Source organism: Nycticebus coucang, chromosome 3 (genome assembly GCF_027406575.1).
Source record: "Nycticebus coucang isolate mNycCou1 chromosome 3, mNycCou1.pri, whole genome shotgun sequence".
Classification (NCBI taxonomy): Eukaryota; Metazoa; Chordata; class Mammalia; order Primates; family Lorisidae; genus Nycticebus; species Nycticebus coucang.
This window is the reverse complement of record NC_069782.1, coordinates 51,917,891-51,937,700: the sequence shown is the minus strand read 5'-3', so window position 1 is coordinate 51,937,700 and position 19,810 is coordinate 51,917,891. Positions and strand designations below refer to the sequence as shown.

General features: G+C 38.7%; 1 protein-coding gene across 1 annotated transcript in view; it reads right to left on the bottom strand.

The window, feature by feature from the left end:
• Positions 1 to 19,396, bottom strand: part of TSPAN8 (tetraspanin 8) — a 32,412-nt gene extending 13,016 nt beyond the window's left edge. The window contains exons 1-3 of the mRNA XM_053585550.1: positions 19,082 to 19,396; positions 5,952 to 6,014; positions 400 to 537 (exon numbers count right to left, since the gene is read on the bottom strand). Coding sequence (XP_053441525.1) covers positions 400 to 537; positions 5,952 to 6,014; positions 19,082 to 19,141 — 261 coding nt within the window. The 5' untranslated portion in view covers positions 19,142 to 19,396. The remainder of the gene's footprint in view (positions 1 to 399; positions 538 to 5,951; positions 6,015 to 19,081) is intronic.
• Positions 19,397 to 19,810: the final 414 nt, after the last annotated feature.

Below are 19,810 nucleotides of genomic sequence, written 5' to 3'. Positions count from 1 at the left end.
GTTCCTCCTCCATCCTTGCCTTTTTTTCTGAGGCCACTCTCACCTTAGCTATTTGTTTACTTACTAATTTTTCCTAATGGGATCCAATTGTTTGAAGGTCATCTGTGTCATTTAGAACAGTATCTGGCATACAGGGATACACAGTCAAGCTGAATAAATGAATGAGCGTATAAATGAAGGGATGGATGAATAAATGATTGGAACCTGTCCCCTTCAGAGTATCCTCCAATCTAAGTCAAACTACACCAACTCTAAACCATATTAACTTCCCTAATCAAACCTTCCAAACAGTGGCTAGAGTTTCATCTGTCTTGGCATGATTTTGGACAGACCATGGGGACAGGACATAATCTGCAGGAGTGTGAAGGCCGGACACTGGCGTTCGTCCAGGTAACGCACCAGCAGAAGCATGCAGCGACTTTCCTTGACAGCCCCACAGCAGCCCAGGAAGCCCAGGACCATGATGATGGAGCCCACAGCAATCAAGATGTTCACAGCAACATAGGGGTTAAAGCTAGAGTCTGCAGAATTGAGAATCTGGAAGTAAAAAGTAAAAAGACATTAATGGCAGAAAATTCCTTTCCTCAAATTTTATTTTGCTCATTCAGCAAATGACCACTGAGTATCTACTGTAACATATACCAGGCCTTATTCTAGAAGCCCGACAGACTTCAGTGATCCTGGCAAGAAGGAAACTCCTGCCCTCCCGGAGCTTGTGTTCAGCTGGGATGGCCCTGGCCTGAATAACGTTTCCAGCCTCACACTTTCCTAAAATGTTATGTTGGAAGCTGGACAGAGGACAAGTAATAGGTTTTTCTGAAACAATATTTAAAAAATCTTAGAAGGACAAGTACTTCAACACTTTTTTTTTTTTCCCAGTTTTTGGCCAGGCCAGGTTTGAACCCACCACCTCTGGTATATGAGGCCAGCACCCTACTCCTTGAGCTACAGGTACTGCCCAACTTCAAAACTTTTTGATGTGATTTTTGATCCACATATTGTATGATTTGTACATAAAGTAGAATTATAAACTATGCATTTTTATGGTAATCTAAGTCTTTAAATGGGAAAGCCCAAGTTCTTCAACCTATTGATAAATGAAATAATATGACTAAATCTTAAAACTTTTATGTTGAGCCAAAGAAGACAGATTTTTAGGTTACATTGTTTTCGATCCTAAGGTGAAGTTCAAGTTGTTGCTGAGCCCATCACCCAGGGGTCATGCTCTGACATTGTGCACATTAGGTAAGATCCTGCCATGACCCTCCCTCCTTTCCCTCCAGAACCCATCTCTCCTCTCTTCTCCCACTTGCTAGACTATACTAGTGTTTTATCAAAAATGCTTTACATCTTGATGAAAAATAAGTCTAGTTCCTGACATTGTATGTCAATTCTGTCTCCTCATTCCTGGAAAGTTAATCTTCTAGAAATTCTTTATTTTGTCTGACCACAAAGGAATAGGATATTGAGAAAAAAATCCCCAAGCCCTTTCTGGTGGGTGGGCTGACCATCAGCATAATTCAGTTCTTTTCCCGCACCCTCATAACATTGCACTTCACCAAGCATTTGTCCTCCATAAATGTGCAGAATTAAATCATAATATTAAAAAGTGACCCCTGTGCCTGTGTGGCACATGAGTGCAGCCCATCCATCTTGTGTAGCAACGACCTACTCAGCTAGGTGGAGTGTCAGTTCCTAAACTAAAAGACTTGGCCTGCTGGAATCCTTTATACCACTCCTTTAGCAATCAATACAAAAAGACTGCTCCTGTTAATGATAGTATTTTTGTTTTTAAAGGCTTTTTAAATACAATCATAGCCCAGAGGAAACATTTATTTAACAATCAGTGGGAAGGAATGTGCAACAGTTATAAAAGTCTTAAAATGACGATCTATATTCCAGTTAGGGTCCCAATAAGTAACTAACTTTTTAATCCTGCAATAGTCACTCAAACCCATTGGTTCCAGTTTCCGATTTTTAAAAGGGAATTGTGTCTGCTTCTGTAGTATCTAAGATCTAAGGCCTTTTTTGTGTCCAAAAGAATGTGCTCACAGATAATGTTTCAATTCACGTACTTTGAAAGCTTGGTTATAGCCTAAAGATTTTTGTTTGTGTTAGAGTTTTTTGCTTGTGTATGCTCGTCTTCTTGTTAAGATTGGAGCTAGGAAGTCAGTTTTATTAATAAACAAGTATGGCATCATGACTTCTCAGTCAAGATAAACATGACCAAAAAAGCAGCATTAGGAAACCTGTTCTATGCACTCACCACTCACCACTATCCACTCACTCACCACTAAATCCTGCACACCCTAGACAACTGCAAGGGCTGAAGTCTTCCTAGCTGGGTTTATGAGAACTCAGGATTCCTAGGCCAGACATAGAAATGATGGATCAGACATCTCCACATGTGGCCTGGATAGTGTGGGCCAGCAGGGAGGGAGGCACTTCCATGAGGCCAACCCGACCAGGTGACCACTGCCAGGGACCGGCCAGAAAGCAGTGAGCTGACTGTCTGGTGGTCACTGTTCCAAATCCAACCCAACAAGTGGCGGTTCTTATTCAAGATTTAAGTGGAAATCTGAGTTCAGATGTTTGCTCCAGGAGAGATACAGCAGGGATTGAAAACGCTGTCCTGAATAAACACTGTCTAGGTATGTATTAGGACTAAGAGAGAATTTCTCCTCCTTTGGATTAAAAGAGACCTCCTGGGATGAGGACAGCAGCACATATGCTTTGCGCATGGTGCTGAGTTTATTCTGAGCCAGGAGTAAAGCGTTCCTACGTTCCTAGGAGATACTTTAGCAGAAAGACATGGCACCTCACAGACATACTTCTCTTCTGTGTTTCTGCTTATGTTTTCCCTTCTAAAACCGCTTTCTTTTTACACTGATAAAATTAAGCTCTTTGCTCTGTGTTGTTCTTTGTTACTGACTTCAGATAAATGCAAATGAAGCCAATATCATATAAGGCAAGCTGGTCGACGCTGCCCTGGCAAATATTATATAAGGCAAGCTGGCTGGTGTTGTGTGGTCAATATTATCGTATATGGCAAGCTGCTGTCCTGGTCAATATTATATAAGGCAAGCTGGTTGATGCTGCCCTGGCAAATATTATATAAGGCAAGCTGGCTGGTGTTGTGTGGTCAATATTATAGTATACGGCAAGCTGCTGTCCTGGTCAATATTATATAAGGCAAGCTGGTTGATGCTGTCCAGGTCAATATTATATAAGGCAAGCTAGCTGGCGTTATGTGGTCAATATTATAGTATAAGGCAAGCTGCTGTCCTGCTCAGTATTATATAAGGCAAGCTGGTCTATGCGGTTCTGGTCAGTATTATATAAGGCAAGCTGATTGATGCTGTCCTGGTCAGTATTATAGAAGGCAAGCTGGTTGATGCTTTCCTGGTCAGTATCATATAAGGCAAGCTGGTCAATGCTGTCCTGGTCAGTATCATATAAGGCAAGCTGGTCAATGCTGCCCTGGTCAATATTATATAAGGCAAGCTGGTCAATGCTGCCTGGTCAGTATTACATAAGACAAGCTGGTTGATGCTGCCCTGATCAGTATTATAGTGTAGGGCAAGCTGCTTTGTGCTGTCCTGGCAGATACCAGCTTTTGTGCAGGGTAAGAGGCTGACAGGGCAAGAGTCCAAATGCAGCTAACACTGCTGTCTAGCTGGCTCAATTCACTCTCAACCCCAGATGAGGAAGACACCCTCTGAAGGATGACAGTTTTCCTCTAATACATTCAACATGTGTAACTTCTTAACAGACTAAACACTAAATTTGTTTACCAGAAGCACTTGGAAGAAAAGAAATTATCAACAGGAAATAAAATAATAAAATAAATTACAGTGCAGGCCTCACATATATCTCAAAAAGGCCACTTACATTGTAATTAGGTGGTTGTCATCTCTGGGCTTCATTATGAGTCCCAAAGCTGGGCATCAGATTGTACACAACAGAAAGTCTGCACACCTTAAAATCCTTCTTGGGCTCAAACACCAGAGCCCCAGGACATCAAGAAGTCCACGCTACATTTATTAGTTTAAAACAACAGACTAAATCCTGATGCACTTAGATGTTACTGTCCAGCTGCCGCACCTGCCTCCCACCAGTTTCTGAGCCTCAGAATGAGGATACAGCTCATTGTCACCATGACTCTCTGGGTCTCTACAGTAGAAAGTGATTCATAGAAGAAGAAGAAAAAGAAAAAGAAGAGAGAGAAAGACACAGAGAGAGATAGAAGGAAAGAAGTTTCCAGAAAAAATAGTCACTCACTGTAGAAAAGGGAACAGATGTTAATGTCCTTTTTTTTTTTTTTTTTGCAGTTTTTGGCTGGGGCTGGGTTTGAACCCACCACCTCCGGCATATGGGGCCGGCACCCTACTCCTTTGAGCCACAGGCACCACCCGTTAATGTACTAATCTTTCTTTCCACCAGGCTATGCCCAAAGGCATTTATGTGCATCATAGTGTAATAAGTTTTCACAGAAAATGCATTGTCTTGATTGCTGGCTTAATAATCTCTTAATAATTATCAACTAGGCATCAGAATTCTTCTAGCAAAGGAAACTCTTTATGTGGGCAAATACCCTGAAAAGGCTCTGGCAGTATAAGATGTGACTCAGAGTAAGAGGCAAGAGTCCAGACAGCAAAGAACAAGGAACCTGCTCTGGCTGAGGATGGGGTACCCCTGAGAAGAAGAGAGGGGAGAGAATAGTGGAGCCAGGGGAGCCAGGAAATGGCACCAGGTAGCATCAGGTTGTGCAGAACTGGCAGGATAACCCTCCCTACACTCTCGTATTCCCCTCTGCCCCTCAACCCCCTTCACTCGTTACACATTTGTGATATTGTGGTCAAGAAGGGAAACAACACCTGGGAGTCCAAAGGCTGGAGCCAGAATTAACCATATGAAATAAATTTCCCGCAGGCCTGTGTATCTTGACACTGAGCACAGAACGGTGTGTGGTGCAGGGAAACGGGTCCTGATTCAGAGTGAGACCCCTGTCTCTAAAACACAGAAACTAGGCAGGTGTTACTGTCCATCTTCCAGAGACACAGCATCCCCAGCCAGCCACTGAGGGACACCAGAATGACCAGCCCCTGGTTGCAAGAGCCCATCTTCATTGCCGGTTGTCGTAGGTAATTACAAACGTCCCTTGACCTTATCGCCTTTAAAACACAGATTCAATTTCTTGTGTTTTCTCACCTTCTTTCCTTTTGGACAACTGCCTTGAAATCCTCTAAATTACTGTCAATACCTTCTACTACAAAGATTGTTCTTCTTGGCTGGAAGGAGGGGTGGCCTATGTATCCTCAAGCTCAACTACAGGCTGACCTTGAACAAACAGTAAAGGAGGTCAATTTCCACTTTGGCCCCTTCCCACCTCCACTGTCATTGAAATCTTTCTAAATTTTGGAATATACCTCTTCCATTCTTTACCAGGGTTGTCCTGTGACTGGCACAGTGCCAGACCGATAATAAGTTATTCTTATTGACTGAACTGAATTATAAAATCACATGTCAGCACAAATTACTACATGAAAAATGTTTTAGAAATTTTATGATTATGGCTGGACATGTTGGCTCATGCCTGTAATCCCAGTAATCTGGGAGGTGGAAGCAGGTGGATTGCTTGAGCCCAGGAGTTGAAGACCAGCCTGATTCAGAGTGAGACCCCTGTCTCTAAAAAATAGAAAAACTAGTCAGGTGTTACCACAGGCACCTATAGTCCCAGCCACTCAGGAGGCAGAGCAGGCCCAAGATTTTGAGGTTTCTGGGACCTATAATGATGGTCCCCACGGCACTCTACCCAGGGTGACAAAGTGAGACTCTATGTCAAAAAGAATTATTGTTATTATTGTCATTACTGTCAAAAATTTCATTCATTATTTTCATTATTATTATTACTACTCTTGGAACAGGGCAGGTTGTATTTATGTATTTACCTCTTGGCCATCTTTGCTTACTCGTACCCATATCCCTATTGCCAGGATCAAGATACCACATACCTGCAGAGAGAGAAAAAAAAAAAAAAAGGATGTTAGAGTACAATTAAGATCAAATGAAACTTAATTCCACACATCCCCATTCATCTGGTTATAATAATTTATCACTAGGACTAACCCACAGAACCTGCGAGACATAAATAAAGCATATTCAGGGGCAGAAAATCCTAAAATGTTCTACTATAATTTATAAGTTTGATGAGAATAATTCTATTTCTCATCCATAATCCATTCACAGATCTATAGACAAGAGGTCATCCACCCATTAGACTGGGAAAGATTATTTTCCATGTTGTGACTCCAACTCTGTTTTTTCCTAGATTGTAACATTCAAAAGACATCCCTTATTAAGACCTGGGTTTGTCGCTTAGAAGCCACGTTTGACCAAGGAAAAAAGAGAAGAATTAAGTAATCACCAAACATTCATTCAAGAAGGTGGAGGGAGACGTTGGGATAGACAGGGAATAGCAGGACATTTGACAAAATTTGCCATTAAGCAACAAACATATATATTAATTGGTACTTTCTGAACTCAAATAAACTCTTTTATATACAAGCTCTCTTAGGCGGGGAAGTTTACCCAGAAAGACGGGACAATGAAGAACAGAACTTAAAGTCTTCAATCCCTTTAATGATTTTACCAGATTATTTAATTTGGAACAATGCCATCACATAAAATTTAAAACACATTTTACTTTGGTGTAAGGAAAACTCTTGTCTTTCAGGTTTTTTAAAAAAAGAATATATATATTGTGGCCTCAAAAAAAAAAAAAAATCAAAGATCTATTCTTAGATAGAGATGTAAAGAGCAGGCCTGGTCACATACCAGACACAGCAGGCTCTACAGGACTTTCTAGACAATTCTGGGCTTTCTGTGCTCTGACAAAGAATGTCTGAGTCCTCCAAAAACAGCATCCTTGGACTCTCCTTGCTTTCCCCGGTGGAGCCAGATGCCTGGAACCCCAGACAGCACTGTGAAGGGTGTCTCACTGATTCTGCAGAGGCCGGAGGGTCCAGGGCTTTGTCAGGAAGTACAGTGAGCAGCTAATCACCATGTAATTTGTGCTCCCTGGAACCCCTGGAAATCTTCTAGGTCCAAATCCTTCATTTCAGATGAAGAAATCAAAATCTCGAGAGAAAATAGTCACTTGATGGAAATCTAGGGCCACTCCTAACAATTTGCCTCTGCTATGTACGTCAACTCAACCACAAAATAACTGATGCAATGAAAATCCAAATCTCTTTATGAAACCATCAAATATTCCATGGATTTTAATTATCTCATACAGGCACACACACCCATCCCGTAAAATACAAACCATTAAAAAAAAGTTTACAGCTTGAAAACTCTGCTTACTTCTTCAACCCTATGTTTTTATAGCTTCCTTCCACTAAACCCTAATTTCCTCTGCAAATGGAGATAAATGTTCAATTCAGCAGTTCTTTGTTAAGTCTGTGAGCAAGAATTATGCATCAAATGATAAAGACCCTTTGGGATTTTCAATAATTTCATATCAATTGAGTATTTTGTTTTTTATTTGATTTTTTTCTCTAGTATTTTATTTCTTTTTCTTCTCCTTTCACAAGAAGGTTTATAATTATTTTCTTAAGCTATCACTTTGGCCTTTATCTTTAACGAAGAATAATAGTAACGATTCTAGGAACTATTATGATTATCACTCTCTCGATATTTGTTAAACTATTATAAATGAGAAATATTTAAGAATTCTTAGGGAGAAGTTAGTAAGAAGTCATAATAAGAATATGTTTTTTTTTTAACACTTGAACTTCTTGTTCATGTGTTACTGTTTTCTTCACTTTTTCAATGCATGTAGATATCAGGTCATTTATAATCTTATGAAATCATGGAATCAAGGGCAACTTTCAATCGTCAACAACAACTATTAATCTCAGCCACTGAAAGTTTTCTTCAACTAACATTTAAAATACCCAATTATTTCACAATTCAAGAATATTTTGCCCTACTTTAATCTTCATGATTAGATAGAATTGCTTTGGAACTTTAAAGCTGATGAAACTATCTTTCCATCCTTGTCTTTTCTTCTAAATTTATTTAAAAAATAAAACAAATGTTAAGAGTTCTCCTTCTTATCTGCCTGGAGAAATTCTCATGCAAAGATCAGAGTCTGAATATCATGAAATTATTCATAAATCTGCTGAATTACTTTAAAAGTAAATTTATTTTCTATTCATAATGATCATTCTCGAGTCATGATTAATGGTAAACTATTTCAAGTTTGGCTTTAAGAAAATATACACTCCATGCTCTTTTAAACAATTAAAGGTGGCCCTGGCCTTAGCCCTGGCCTTTCTATTGGCAAGGTTTTAAAAGGAAATGGGTTGATGTGCTGCCCCCCAGGCCTGCCTTCAGTGGATTCTGCAGAGCAGAGTAGGCTCACTTTCCCCCACTCTGGTTTCTCCTGGAAGGAATCACTGTGGTTTTCACTCAGCTCTCACAGGACACCTTTCTTTTCATACAATTAAGATGCAGTTGGTTTGATTTAAGCAATCCACATTGTATATCAAATCAGCACATCATACCCCATAAATATACACAGTTACGGTTTAATTAAAAAAGAAGATGCAGCTAGCATTCTAAGACATTAGACAACTTTAATATTTGCTTTTGGATATGTGATAAATTGAATCGTGTCCCTACCAAATCCATGTATGGAAGCCCTAATCTCCACTGTAATGGTATTTCAGGATAAGGCTTCTGGGAGATAATTAAAGTTAAATAAGGTCATGAAAATGAAGTCCTGATCTGACAGAACAGGTGATACTTTAAGAAAGAACTTTCTCCACTGCCTCATCCAGGGAAAGGCCACAATGAGAACACAGTGAGCAGGTGGCAGGACCAGGCCTTTCCCAGAAACCGACCTGGTTTGCATCGGGATCTTGGACTTTCTATCCTTCGAAAATGTAAAAAAATAAATTTCTGTTGTGTAAGCCCACTTAAGTTGATGGTATTTTGTTATGGTGAACAGACTTAGCCTGAACAGACTAAGACTGGACAGAAGCTAAAAGCCATGATATGCCAGAAAGAAAATGGAAAACCCTCATCTGGGAGGATGTAGACAAAGACAAAGGGTGTAGTGTGGATTTGTCCTCCTCTCTGGTAATACCTCCTCCTGTCATCCCTGCTTCCTCCCTCTCAATTCTGTCCTTTGCTTTGAGTCTTTTTTGAAGCATGTTTGGAGAGTGCTTTTTGCTATGCTAAGAGGAAGAGTTCATTGTGACCTATACCATTATTGGTCCAAAATGGACACATTCTGGGGGCAAGACATGATTGCAAGAGGGACTTTACCTAACAAATGCAATCAGTGTAACCCAGCTTATTGTACCCTCAATGAATCCCCAACAATAAAAAAAAAAAAGTTTAATTCAACTGCATTGAGGTAGGAGAACACAGGTGGTACAATTGCTGCATGTAAGAACTTTCTGCATTCCCTTCACTTAAAGATTTCCTTCACCTCTAAAGATTCAGAGATAGTGGAAAACACAACAAAGTCTAAAGATAGCACAAAGTTTATTAGAAATCTATCAAATACACTTAGTTTGTAATATAATCATTTTATCTTCTGTATCTGTTTTTATTTTCCTTATTGAGTTAACAAAAACTAAGAGATGTGTTAAATTGAATCAATGCTCATTGCATTTACTAATCTGCATTTCTAATAGTGTTTATTCCGGGGCAGCACCTGTGGCTCAAAGGAGTAGGGTGCTGGCCCCATATACCGGAGGTGGTGGGTTCAAACCCAACCCAGCCAAAAACTGCAAAAAAAAAAAAAAAAAATATATATATATATATATACACACACACACACATATATAGTGTTTACTCCATATAATCCAACATATGCCATTTAGTGGTGTATTCTGGGTTTTAGCTCAGAGTAAATTATTATTTTCTGTATGTTTGTTCTCTTTCAAAAATATTTTCTAGATTTGCATCTACTTTATATTAAAAAATATTTTTTGCTTGACATCTTAGGCTTATATTTATTTTTTATATATTTTTAATAACTCAAATATGTTTATTTTTATTATTTTTATTTATTTATTTTTTAATTAAATCATAGTTGTGTACATTAGTATGATCATGGAGCACCATACACTTGGTTCATAGACCGTTTGACACATTTTCATCACACTAGTTAACATAGCTTTCGTGGCATTTTCTTAGTTATTTTGCTAAGACCTTTACATTCTACATTTACTAGGATTCACATATACCCTTGTAAGATGCACCGCAGGTGTAATCCCATTAATCCCCCTCCCTCCACCTACCTCCCCCCTCCCTCCCCTCCCTTTCCCCCTTCTCCCTATTCTTAGGTTGTAACTGGGTTATAGCTTTCATGTGGAGGTCCTACATTAGTTTCATAATAAGGGTGAGTACATTGGGTACTTTTTCTTCCATTCTTGAGACACTTTACTAAGAAGAATATGTTCCAGCTTCATCCATGTAAACATGAAAGAGGTAAAGTCTCCATCTTTTTTTAAGGCTGCATAATATTCCATGGTGTACATATACCACAATTTATTAATCCATTCGTGGATTGATGGGCACTTGGGCTTTTTCCATGACTTAGCAATTATGAATTGGGCTGCAATAAATATTCTGATAGAAATATCTTTGTTATGATGTGATTTTTGGTCTTCTGGGTATATGCCCAGTAGAGGGATTACAGGATTAAATGGCAGATCTATTTTTAGATCTTTAAGTGTTCTCCATATCTCTTTCCAAAAGGAATGTATTAATTTGCATTCCCACCAGCAGTGCAAAAGTGTTCCCTTTTCTCCACATCCACGCCAACATCTCTGGTTTTGGGATTTTGTGATGTAGGCTAGTCTTACTGGAGTTAGATGATATCTCAAAGTAGTTTTGATTTGCATTTCTCTGATGATTAACAACTATTTAGACACATGACTTCTTTACATCCAGATCATTGTTACCATGATTTTCCCATGCTGAGACTATCCATTCTTACTTCAGACCTTAGTCTTTGGAATATGTTCAAGTAAATTTTACAATGTAAGTATCTGAAGGCATCTTTCTCTCTTGTTCACATGTGAACATCACGCTCAACAGACATCATTCCATCGTCTTCTGACATTCAGTGTTACCATAGGAGAAGTCTGTGGTCGGCCTCATTTTCATTTATGCATTGTTTGCTTGGTTTTCTGTTGTTGTTGTATCCAGACATTTGTAAAATTTTATCTATCTTTTAACGAATTTAGCAGTTTTCTTAATACTTATCTAAGCATAGATGTCTTCTTTCATTGAGGTGAAACAGGCACTTTCCATCTCTATTTTTAACTCTAAAAAATTTTCCATATGTTAATTTTATCAGGGCTCATTTATCTTTTCCTCTCATTTAGGAATACAACTTATTTTGGGTTTTGTTCTTTGTGTCTGGATCTATCATCTTCTTTCACATCATTGTTACTTTTCAAAATTTTTTCTCCTGCAGAACTTCTCAGTTTGAGATTCTATGTCATTGTGTGATATCTACAGTGTGATATCTTTAGTGTGATATCTACAGTGATATCTACAGTGAATTTTAACTTTGCTATTATGTTTATAATTTACTGAAGTCCTTATTTATTTTATCCATTTCCATTTTCACTTCATCCTACAATAATCCAACCAATTGTCTTTTCTTATGGCCTCCAGCCACTGTTTCATGGCAAGTTATTTTCTGGTACCACATTGTGAATACCAATTTCCAGATACATTTTTTAGGATTTGGAGTATTTCTTTCAGGGATGTGTGCTTATGCTCCAAGTGGTCAGGATGAAAATATCTTTCACTTGCTCAGCAGTATTTTTTTTAAGCCTTATGCTCTATTTTCCTTTACTTACCCTTGAATAAGATGAGACTTATTCTGATTTATCATTTAATCAGTACTAATATGAAACCAACAAATAAACAACTATATGCCAACATGAAATAAAAATATAATTAATTTCAAATGTGAAGGAGGAGAGAGAAGTGAGAGGGGGATAAGGAGGAGTGAGGGAGATTAGTGTACTGTCATCTAAGGTGCATAATGTAAGAGTACACAGACATCCCCTGGGTAAAGGACTCAACTACAACTTGAACTTTGCCTAACAAATGCAAACAATGTAACCTAATCATTTGTACCTTCATGTTAACCTGAAATTTTAAAAACTCACAAATTTTGTTAATCTTACAAAAGATTTTTATAAACAGACACTGAGATTCAAATCTTGTATTTTATCCCTTATTTCTTTGTGACCTGGAGCATGTTCTTTGGCTTTTCTGTGCTCCAGTCTCTGCATGTGTCTCCATGGTTACAGCCCTGCACTGAGTGTGTCTCCATGATTACAGCCCTGCACTGCGTGTGTCTCCATGATTACAGCCCTGCACTGAGTGTGTCTCCATGGTTACAGCCCTGCACATCTTCTAAATCTATTAAGTAAGCACTCATCACTACTGCAGAAAATTCTGATTTTAAATAACTCTACATTTAGGGAAAAGAAATCAATCACATTTTTTCCTCACCCAAATAGGGCCTGAATAACCACTAAAACACTAAAATTCATGTAACTTTAAAACACATAAAAAGAGATTAATGTTCTTTAAAGTTCTGGGGGAAAAAAGTCTTCCATGACAAGAAAAATATCCTGTGAGGAGTTATTCAATTACCTATTTTCTTGTCAAAAACAATTCTTTATTTGCTGCATACTTTTAATCAATGATTCCACAAAATTAAATATGGTCCTCTCCCTTCTAATAGCAAACCCCCAAACAAACCTTAAACTATGTCTACTTTGCATGTTATAGTAAATGTAAATGTGCTTTCATTATATTTAATGTACTTTTAATACTCTTCTTTGGCAAGATGGTGACATTAAATATCAAAATAAAATATCTATGATACCAATAAAGCAAAAAAAAATGTAGCATGGGTATTTTGGCCACTCTCTAATGTCATGGGCCATGGTGGTTGTCAGAGCTCCAGCCAGTGCATCAGTTGCTGGAATTCCTTCTAAGGCGTGGCTTAACACAGCTCTTGCCTATCCAGCTGGCCTCCCACCCTTCAGAAATATCAGATTTTCTCATGCTCTAAACCAGTAGAGTAAATTAAAATCTTTACTTTTTAGTGGACTCTGCTGTCATGATTTCTTTTTCATCTCCAGCCCCAAATGAGTGATGTCGACTTTATCGAGGAGCACAAGGTGCTCACTGCATGTGTCTCCATGGTTACAGCCCTGCACTGAGTGTGTCTCCATGGTTACAGCCCTGCACATCTTCTAAATCTCCATGGTTACAGCCCTGCACATCTTCTAAATCTCCATGGTTACAGCCCTGCACTGCATGTGTCTCCATGGTTACAGCCCTGTACTGCATGTGTCTCCATGGTTACAGCCCTGCACTGCATGTGTCTCCATGGTTACAGCCCTGCACCGTGTGTCTCCATGGTTATAGCCCTGCACATCTTCTAAATCTCCATGGTTACAGCCCTGCACTGCATGTGTCCCCATGGTTACAGCCCTGCACTGAGGGTGTCTCCATGGTTATAGCCCTGCACTGAGTGTGTCTCCATGGTTGCAGCCCTGCACATCTTCTAAATCTCCATGGTTACAGCCCTGCACTGCATGTGTCTCCATGGTTACAGCCCTGCATATCTTCTAAATCTATTAAGTAAACCAAGCACTCGTCACTACTGCAGCAAATTCTGATTTTTAATAACTCTACATTTGGGGAAAAGAAATAAATTATATTTTTTTCTCACCCAAATAGGGCCTGAATAACCACTAAAACACTAAAATTCATACAACTTTAAAACATGTAAAAAGAGATCCATGTTCAGCATTTGATCTGTATCCTGATATTTCTGGATCATAACCTGTTGCAAATTCAGGAATGATTTTATCACAGTTTACAAGAATACAACTTCCATATCAGTAACATAACACCAGTAGACCTGTTCACACACGGGAAGAGCCCAGGGCAGGAATACAGCCCACAGCCCACAGACTGCAGGTATCTGTACCAGCAGTTATAACTCAAGTTAAGATGCACAGAAAAAGGGTCCTATCTTCCTATCTGAACAAATGGCCCACCTAATTATCTGAAAAAAAAAAAATGGTTTGATTTAGAATTCTCAGGACATTTGGACAGAGAAATTTGGGTCCCATATATACAAAGTGGAGGCCAGACTCAGGGTTGGCGTATCAATTAACCCTGTAGATTTCTTGTGGGTGGGAAAGGAGGGTCACAGTAGGGCTAAAATCACATTCAATTTTTAAAAGTCTGTTAAGTATAAAGTACTGTCACAGAAGATTCTAATCTTTAAAATGAAAAAGCATCGTGATGACTGGAATCAGGATCCTTCAATGTTGTCGTGTGCCAGTGCTTGGTCACGAGCTTCAACAAGTGTCTGAGCTAATCTTTACAATTAACCCTGCCAGAAAAATTATCATCTTCACTGTACAAGTGCAGAGACCGGAGTGCAGAAAAGCCAAGAACAAGCTCCAGGTCACAAAGAAATAAGGAATAAAATTCAGGATTTGAATCTCAGTGTCTGTTTACAAAAACCTCCTTTTCCCTCCATTCCTTTACTTGATGAAAGCAGAATTTTTGCCTTATCATAATAATTCTTGCCGTCTTATTTCCCCCTCTGTTTTAAAATCCAACACTGAAATTTAGTCACCTCTATGCAGAATAGTTTCACATTTCTATCTCATAAAAATGCCTCTATGATGTTAGTTGAAACCTTTCTTTCCTGAGCATCTATTTTGTGTCCTTCTCAGTTCTTTACAGGACCGGCTCACTTAGTCATCACAACAAGCCCACGAGGTAGGTATTGCTGCAGTGAAGGCTAATCAAGCACAGGGAGATTAACTAACTTCCCCGGCAAGCACAGACCATGAAGAAGAAACTCGTGTCCAGCCTGAGCACTGGTGCCTGTTGTCACTGTGACAATTCTGTATTGATTGAATAGTTTCAGGCAACCACCATATTTACAGAGTTCAAACATTTCAGCCATTGTTAACTCCAGCTTGGGGAATTTCATCAACTGACAAAGTAAGACGTAACTGCCTAGTCTTTTTAATGGACTCCTATCTCAGTGTCACATTTGCTTTGTCTCCAATCTTTTAATTGCTCTCAGCACATCCAGTCTAGAGGCCTGGGCACCAAGTAAAACATGACGGCAGATGCCGAGACTGTGTCCTGGACACCTTCCAAGTTCTGACTTCCTTCTGCTCTCCTCAAATCTCCTCAAAAGATTGCCTTTCTCTAGTTACTGATATATTCGGATTTGGACGTGCAATATGGCTCTTACATCTCACCTTTGGCCTCCCACTCCACAGCTGTCTGCCTCTAGGGATTATTTTCTACGTCACTGGCCAAAGGCCCTGTTCTCTGCTTTCTCAGACCCCTAAGACACCCAAAGCATCTGTAATCCTCCCAGTCTTGACGTAACTTAGCATAAGAAAATCAGGGAAATTCATCTGCTTTTCACCCAGGGGGAATAGGCTTTGAACCTACAATGTATCTATTATCATTTTCTAACTTATATTAAACTCTAGCAGGAGTGATTAGGAATCATTTCCACTTTCACGTGTTTTTCTTAAAGTGATATTTCAAACAAATGGAAATTACTTCATATTTATGTGGCATATCTCAAGTTCTCCCACAGAAGAAACCGGTATGTTTAGATTAAATGACTATATGCATACCTCAGATATATTCCGACATCTGGCCCTACTTTGCAAAGGCTTAGTTCCACAAGTTACACCAAAAAGAATACATTTGGAAACATAAGGCCTTGGACATCTACAAGAAAACCACATCAGTGGGGCTGTTAAAATCTTTGCTTACGTAAACATTTGAAATGTGACAAATTGCAAATTTCCTATGAAGGATTGTAAAATTCCAAATGAGAGCTCTGGGTTAAGGTAAATGGGAGAGTAAGAAATAGCTATATTCCCTAACCCCAGAGACGGTGTCACCTGGATTTTGATTTAAAATATTAATGTCACCTGTTGGCTAAGTGATCGGTGGTCTTTACAACTATTGCTCTCACTGAAAGTCCATTTCAGATCTCTTATATAGAGACTGCAGGTCTCAACACATGTGCCAATGGGAGATATCTCTGAGGGAAGTTAGAAATCTAGGTTATCAGGAAAACAGAGAACAGTAACCATGAAACAGAGCCTCCCAGGACAGCAGTGATAACGTCTGGGTATAGGCCAGTACAGAGTGCTACCACCCACCTCGATATTTATATCTTAAATATAGAGTGTAATTCTGAATCTATAACCTCTTTCTGAGACTATCTTTATCATTTTGGTTTAAAATTCAGAAGTATTACAGATTCCTGATTAGCTAGTTAATGAAACACAGATCTCTGATGTACTCACGAAGTTATTAGCACTTATTACGGTGTTTTTATACTATAAAAAGACATAGCAACTATTAGCACGTTGACATTTTGGTTTGTGTAGATGGGCCGTATGTACACACACATATATTCTACGTCTGTAAAGGCAATGGGTGCAGTTCTTTAAAGGCAGGTTGATAGGACTTCTTGGACAAGTGAGCCTGGAACGCCTTTTCTTAGCAAATAGTGAAGAGTTTCTCAGAGGCAGTAGGATCATGTCCAAAGGAATCAGGTACCAGTTTGAATCTCCTACTAGCCTAAGATGAAATAAATTGCAAATCAATAAGGGCAAAAACTGCGGTGGAGCGTATCTAGCATTTTATAATGATACTTACAGACTAGTCTATCACTGTTGGATAACACTAGAAAGTTAGCTCATTATTTTGAAATCTGGTAAGCAAACCATGAAAAAGAAATATCTATGCTACTTTAGAAAAAATAACAACAAAAGCAAAGGAGCATGGTAACCAAACACTAAATGAGCACCTTTTTCTTACTGAAAGTATTCCAGCTAATAAATGAAAAAGTTGAGAGAACTAGAATTTCACTTCGAACTTCTTAATGAGCTAATAATAATGAATAATAAATACAGGTGCTTAAGCATCAATGGCTACTAACATCCCAGGTAGTTACACCATCAGACTTCATGTGCTTCCTTATGAAAGAATACAATTCCATTTAAGAAGTAGCTGTGTCAAAAAAAAAAAAAAACCTGAAACTTATCAAGCTGCCAGGTACAACTACTAACTTACAGATAATAAAGGCATTGGGGAAACACGTTAAACTTTACCCTGGGTATGCAAATTGCAAAAGCCATACCCTGAGAATTGTGATAAAACAATAAACACCACTACATAAAAATTTAATGGAGAAAAAGAAACGAAGATGGAGGGAAAAACCACAGATTAAAACTGACATAAAAGATATATTAATCCATCACTGAATGTGGACCTTATTTGGATCTTGATTCAAACAGGGACCTTTTTAAGGTAATATTGGAATTTTGAACCCAGGTTGGATCTTTGATAATTGATGAAGAAATTCTTACGTTCTTAAGTGTGATAATGATACAGTGATTACATATTGTCGAAGAATAATTATCTTTCAGAAGTATATACTAAAATATCAACAGATGAAATGATAGATCTGGGATATGCTTCAAAGTGACGTGGGGCAGAAGAAGTGAACAAGGGTCCAGCTGAAGAACATCGACCGTGTTTTCGTGGCTGCTGGGGCTGGACGACTAGGTCAGTTACCCATTCTGTGTTCTTTGGTGGATGTTTGATTCACGCCCCAATGAAACGCTAAAACCAAAACAAAACCAAAGAACAGAGGCTTTTCTTTCTTTATAGTCTCCTCATAATGTTTAATCAAATCCAAATAATTCAGGAGAAGACATTTATCAAGACTAACTTGAAACACTGGCTTATCTGCATGAGCTTTATTTAATATTTGCAAAAGCAGACCATTTTTCTAAGGAAAAGTGCAAAGAACAACTCTTTATTTTATTTATTTATATACGCACTTATTTATTCACCCACATATTATCTGCATTCATTAGAGATGCTGACCATTGAATGGAAAGTCATTCTATATAATAAAACTGTATTCAGGTAATTAAGTTTAAGTCCATTATTATTTTCATAAAACAGAAATTTACTAAAACATGGATTGGATATCAGCTTTCTGTTTACTAAAGGCAACCAGGTACAAAAACTAAACCAGAATTCTTTCCTCCTTATCCTGAATAAGGTATTTTTTAAAATCCAGTATACATAATGTCTTTCTTTTCACCTAAGCACTTGGAGTTATTTCTTGGATTTACTTACAAGCAGTCTTTAATTGCACCATATGCATGAAAAATGATAAGGTCATTTCCCAACATTCCAGCCTGCCCTCTCACACCTCCTCTTCCTATTTCCCAATGCTAATTGTTACAATCAATTTGTTGGTTATGTCTGTGTCAGGGGACTTACAAGAGAAACATAACTTGCTAAAATAGAAACCCTGAAGGTTAAAAGGTGTGGTGATGACACCTCAAAATACTGACTTTAAATTGCTACAAATCCCTGGACCTAGTTTAATCTTCTTTGTATGATCAAGTAATTTTATTGTTTGCTCCTCAAGTTTTTCATGACTCATTGTTTTTTAGTTAGGCTTTGAAAACGATCCTCAGGTCTCTGTCATCCCACACCCCTCCATTCACCTGTTTCCATCCCAGATATGAAGGGTGGGAACTGGGAAGGGCCCGGGCTCTGGGTTGGGGGTGGGAGGGATCAGCCTAGGTTTCTCCCACAGGGTCCTTGGGCTGGGAAAACCTGCTTGATATACAACTAAGAATAATTGTTCTCTAATTAAGGGATATGTTTTCCTCTGTGATTGTTCTTGCAGCAATATCAAAACATTTATGAAATGTTTATCTTCACAGATTCTAAAGTGTACTTTTCTGAGGCATTGGCTCATTTTCAATCCCTGAAATAAGCACAGAAAGAACAGACAAATCCAAACAAGTAAATGGAAAATACGTTTTCTCTCCTCCCTCCTCTAGAGCAGAGTCTGCTCTTGTTTATGATATTTATATCAAGATCCCCTTTCTCGCATAAAATTGATAATTTAAAGAAAAACACTTACCCAGAACAAGAAGTTGAAGATAAACATAGAATATTTTATACAGCCACTCACACCTGCCATCTCCAAAAAGGATTAGGGGTCCAGATGCCGTGAATTCAACTGTTCTTATAGGCTTGTCCTGCAATATGTTTGGGAGTAATTTGCCTGCTGGGATTTCTGTGCCCACAGCTTCAGAGCAGCAACAGAGAGCAAAGAAGTAGAGAGGGCGAAAAAAAATCCCAGTTATTAAAGTGGATAAAAATTAACCCACACATTTAAATATCACAAAGGCTATCTCCAAATGAGCATGTTCTTTTGCTTGTCATGGCTCCTGGGGCTCTGGGCCAGGATATTTATGATCCTTCTCTAAAACTGCCTCCTCTAAAGTAAACAGATATCAAGTGTAGGGAGTGGCTCTGGATCACAGGAGAGAATGGCAGAGATACTACGTTGGTGAATTTCAGGAAGCACAGCCTGACTTCCCTGCCCTCCACTTCGACTACACAGAAATAAGGCTGTTGTGCTCTAAGGTAAAGGGGCACCGTGTCTCAACTCAGGTTTGTGTTGCATTTTCTCAATACAAAATTTCTTCCAAATGCAATAAAATGCACTTAGAAATCTCAAGGCTTAGACATTAGCATCCATTATCATTAACCTCAGAAGAGTGAGACAACCTTTCCATGTGCCTGCCTTTTCAAACTTCTAAGTGTATTTCATAACAATTCCGGAGCTGCCTCAAATGCTCCACAA